This window comes from Plasmopara halstedii (assembly GCF_900000015.1).
Source record: "Plasmopara halstedii genome assembly, contig: Scaffold_1651, whole genome shotgun sequence".
Taxonomy (NCBI): Eukaryota; Oomycota; class Peronosporomycetes; order Peronosporales; family Peronosporaceae; genus Plasmopara; species Plasmopara halstedii.
The window spans coordinates 368,051-373,010 of record NW_020188562.1 but is presented as its reverse complement, the minus strand read 5'-3'; the positions used below and the strand labels follow the sequence as shown (position 1 = coordinate 373,010).

General features: G+C 44.0%; 1 protein-coding gene across 1 annotated transcript; it reads left to right on the top strand.

Annotated features, from left to right (window-relative positions):
• Window positions 1–363: 363 nt before the first annotated feature.
• Window positions 364–4,166, top strand: PHALS_01935 (Armadillo-type fold; the record flags this gene model as incomplete). Its single annotated transcript, XM_024716420.1, has 13 exons — window positions 364–636; window positions 695–889; window positions 950–1,095; window positions 1,157–1,261; window positions 1,341–1,398; window positions 1,456–2,033; window positions 2,102–2,419; window positions 2,494–2,637; window positions 2,704–2,849; window positions 2,915–3,324; window positions 3,374–3,637; window positions 3,707–3,917; window positions 3,982–4,166. 13 exons carry the CDS (start codon window positions 364–366, stop codon window positions 4,164–4,166), a joined length of 3,033 nt encoding a protein of 1,010 aa, XP_024582021.1.
• Window positions 4,167–4,960: the final 794 nt, after the last annotated feature.

Genomic DNA, 4,960 nt, shown 5'->3' with positions numbered 1-4,960 from the left:
CTCCTAAGACAGAACACCGTCAGGTGTTCGATCACTGCCCCGCAGCTCGGAGCTCTATCTCCTCTTTCTCAGCATAGCTGAGATCCATCGGCTCAGGCCCGCTACACAAACTCGAGTGTGCATTCCAACCAAGTCGTGTTGACTTGAAGTTTCTAAGAGAAGAGGGATGCATACGTAAGACTTCCGTTCTGGCCACGCCGGTGCGGAGGCCCTCCATAAAGACAATCACTGTGCCCTCCTTGGGAAGAGGATCGGCGTCTAATGTCAAAAACACAGCGTTTGTCTTATGTTTTCAACCAATCAGAGGTTATCTACACTGTATCAATCAACAAATAATCAAGTTATTGCTCCATCAAGTTGGCAATGGCGGAGCAATTAACAGCATGCGCGCGGCAGCTATTCGAGGGCGTACCCGGAAGTAGCGAACAAAAAGCAGCCAACGCATGGCTAATGGAATTTCAAAAGAGTGATGAAGCTTGGCAGGCGGCGCTGCAGCTTTTAAAGACGCCTGCGCGCAATCCTCAAACACAACAGATACTAGCGGCTCCGGAGCTCATGGCCATGCAAATCTTGCGACTTAAGACGCAAAATCAGTGGACGCATATTAATGAGCACCAACAAGAGATGGTTTGGCAGGTTTGTCGATTAATGCATTCTTGTTTATCGAAACTGCGTCGTTCTAACTATGACGCAGACCTTGTTGAAGTTGCTAAAGACGACGTGCGTGGCAGACGGTGGTCTTTCAGCCTCTAGTTGCCGTATTGCTTGTGCCACGTTAGCAGATATTGTGGTCAAATGCTGCACGACGTGGACAGGATGGAAGAGTGATGTACAGCACCTAATAAATGCAGGTGTTGCTGCTCAGAGGCAAGGGATTGCGGCAACAATGGTACAGTCTAGATTATCGAAGTTTTGACTATGCAATTGGCATGAATGTGGACTGCTATAGCTAGTCGATATTCTTGGAGCTATTCCGATGCAAATTCGGGCCTCAGAACGCATGTGGACAGAAGAAGAGATGCATGTGAAGCTGACGGGGCTTCAGGCTGAAGGAGAAGAAGTTATGACAGCAGTGCAAATGATTTTGACAAACATGTACGTTTGCTGCACTGTTTTAATGAGAAGTTTACTGAGAATTCATGTTTTGCTGGATTAGAACTGGTGAGACGAGTAGTGCACTCCGTTGTCTGGAAGGTTGGGTTGTTGGTTGTGTTCCTAGCAACGAGGCATTTGGTTTGACTATTGCTCACCTTTTCACTCGGTATGATGTCTTGACAACGGCATTAGTGAAAACTTGATCTATGAAATTTCTTAATAATCATGTGTTGCATTCGCTTCAGTGGACTGATTGATGTGCTTCTCACGCTTGTCATCAGTGATAATGAGGAACACTCACAGGTAAAGTAGTACTCGCAAGTTGTCGTCAATATAAATGTATGACTTGTTTATCTGTAGCTAGCTGCTGATATTGTCGCGGATTCAGTTGTGACAACGCATATAGAACCGGCGTCTGAATGTTTGATTAGTGCAGTACTTCACACAAGTCATTGTCTTGTCAGAATGATTGCACTTTTCCAGGCAGATGCATACTTTTCGACAGGCAAAGCCATGATTAAAGAGCAGCAGAAGATTGTTTGTGGGTGTATCTCACGTATCGCGTGTTCCTTAGCCCTGAATCATGCTCGTACACTCTTTTCAAAACAAGCAGGTGCTTCCAAAATCGGTAGTAAGGACTGCAATTTCCGAAACCTGTCAACCGAATTTTTAGAGCTGCTCCTTGCTTGTTCCTCGTTCGATGACATTGATGTCGTGCAACCTACGCTGGAGTTCTGGTTCTTTTTTCTCGAGGCCAACTTGACGGATGACATATCATGGCAATTTCGGGACGCAGCGGGGCAGGAGTTTGTGGTCAGCATTCTGTCACGCTTAGTCACTGCACTGATTGAGCAGTGCAAATATCCGCGGTGGTTTGTTGAAAGCCAACAGATTATGAGCGACGACCCGGAGATTGAGGCGATATCAACTCTGCGCCGGTAACAAGGATTCGAAAATGTTCGTGGAAAGATATTGTGACCATAACGAACCTCTTGCATGTTGACAGAGAAATCGCGGATACATTGCTGAGCCTGTTTTACAAATGGCCAAAACGTTCACATGAATTTGAAGCAAATCATGTTTCCTGTGTGAAGGGCTTGTGCCAACTGTTGTCGGGTTGCAAAGATATCGCGTTAATTGATGCGCTACTTTTCTTGCTCTCGTATATGATTGAGCTTTTTGATGTATCATCAGATTTAGGATCAAAGGAAGACTCAGACTCGTCACCAGATCCAACATTCGATGGAGTCAATGTGCTGTTAGAGGTTCTGAAATGCACTGTTAACCTGCCCATACACCCACTCACGATTAATGGCGTCGCCCGGTGAGTAAAAGGCCAGGTCAGATTGCCGATAAGTATAATGTTTATATATTAACTTACCACCCATTTACGACCAGATATCTACGAACACTGAGTATATCGCTGGCATTGCCAGCCAACGTTAACCTTCATACTTCGATGGTCATTTGTCAAGGACTTCAATACAAATCGTCGTTTTCAGTAGCAGTGCAGTCGCTGCTGCACAGTAGCGCATCTCTAACGTATGTGGGTTGACTAGGTGGTTGCTTGACCAAACAGAGCTAATGGTCTCAAATTTGCATAAACAGCAAGTATACAACATTTGAAGAGAGAACACAATTACTGCATGAGCTAATCCACTACTGCAGCACGCTACAAAACAAAATTACCCAAGAGAGTGAAGGAAATTTATTAGAAGTGACTTTTCGAATGTCAAGCGGCGCATCAAGTGCAGGTGCAGCTATAAACCTTTTGATTATTCTGGGGCATTAATGTTCAGGCTGAAGTTTTCTGCTGTAGATTTTGGTGCAATATGCTCAACAGTTTTATATAGCCTAATTGCTTCCGCGCAGCGTGGAAACTCGATTGAAGGGTCGAGGAGCATTTATTTATTGGGCCGAGCACTAAGTGGTGTCCAGGATCAAGAGCATGGATACGCGCTAGTCGATCAACTTTGGGCTGTCGTAGCTGCGTCTCTACTTCGCCATACGGGAGATGAAAGCTATCGTCGAGCCGGAGTTGTGTTTTTTATAAACGTTGTCTCCCATCTTCAAAAGGGTTACGGTCCAATTGAAGCTCAAATTCTTGACTTGTGTTTATGCTGGTACGGTGACAGCATTGCTCCTGATGTTCTTACTTGTTGCTCCCACATATTTGCAAGACAGCAAAACAATACGGATTTTCTTGTGTCAGCTGAGCATAATTTTAAGGTAAGATCGGTAGATGTACCAATTTGATCGCTACTCATTCCGTTTGTAGCACCTTGTTGGTGGGTTTTGTGGCAAATTGCACCAAGTTTCAGGAGCCAAGTCATGTGATGATAACGTATCAATGACGATCTACTTATCGCAGCACCCCAAAGCAAGTGATGTCATATTAGAGATCAAAGAATTTCTGGGTCTGGCACGAGAAGTGTTGAACTATTATCCACAAAACTTGTCAAAATTGCGTCCAAACGGAGAGCCAAGCTTGTATTGGGTTTGCCTGGATCTGGCAACAAGTCTCGTAAGACTAGATCATAAAGTATGCAGTTGTTTATTCATTTGTGTGCTGTGGTGATGGACTAACGGCGGGTAATTATTTCGGATGCAGGAAACGTGTGATGCTGCATGCCAATTTCTTCTTGGTGCGATGCATTGCCAGTCTGAGCTGATTTTGGAAAATATCAAAATGTTTACGATAGAAATCGTGCGAATTGTACTGAGTTTTCTGGACCCAAGTCGAAAGCACAATTATGTTCGAAGTCTCTGGGATTTTTTTTATCAGTGTATACACGCCCCTGATATTTCCATTCAAATTCGAGGTATGCTTTGTATGACTAAGAAAGCTAAAGTGGTGACATGCTCCTGTTTCTTGTGCATTCTCAGGTAGCTTTCTGACTGCTGTGTCGACTGTGGTGCTCGAAGAAGGACTTCTACGCTCAATCTTATCAAATCAAATGTGCCAAAACTTGCCTGGAGAGCTGGAAAAGCGTCGCCAGCGACATCGCTTCCGATTATATTTCACAGAATTGGGGCATGCTGCTGATGCGGCAAATTCATCTATAATTTAGTGGAGCTTCTCGAAAAAGGATGAGTACGACAGGCAAAAATACATCAAGAGGAAAGATTGTCACTGTAAACACTATACATTATATCCCTATCATTTCACGAAATGGTCGTGATCGACAACGGAAGAAAAGTGCAGCCATTTTGCCACCAAGTCGGTTGGCACTTGCATTTACGCTGACCCTGGTGGTGTCTAATCAATTGTTTAATGCAATGATACCGTAATTGGTTCGATTGGAACACCATTCTTTACGATAGACAGAATGCGAATTTGCAGATGAAACGCACCTGTGCTGATGGCTAAGAGGCGACATATTACTAGACAGTTTTATCAAGTAAGCGCATTGCAATTAATATTGATTCGGTTATCAGAATGAACGATCACACCCAGGGATTGTTGTGTACATTGCGCAGAGGAAGCTTTGACTCATAAAGTCCGCGTTAAAAAACAGCGGTTAAGTCTGTGCGCTCCTAATGTCCCATGGTAATCTTGAAATGTGAAATATACCGTATTGTAGATAATATAATGTATCAAACGTGTAAGAATTTAGTGCACAAGTTTACAGCTCTTGCGCCTTTATACCCTTCCCCATTAAGATGTGATCCACACGACGGCTCAGACTGATTTTGCATGATCAATTCGCAACGCAAGAATGAACCCACACGAGCTATCACTATATTTAAAATTTCACTCGTCTCTGCATTTACTCTGCCTGCTCTATTGAGCGTACTTGCACCGAAAGTCCGGTTTCGTGCATCGAAATTAAATGGCTCAACGAGATCGCACCACAAGCGTAAT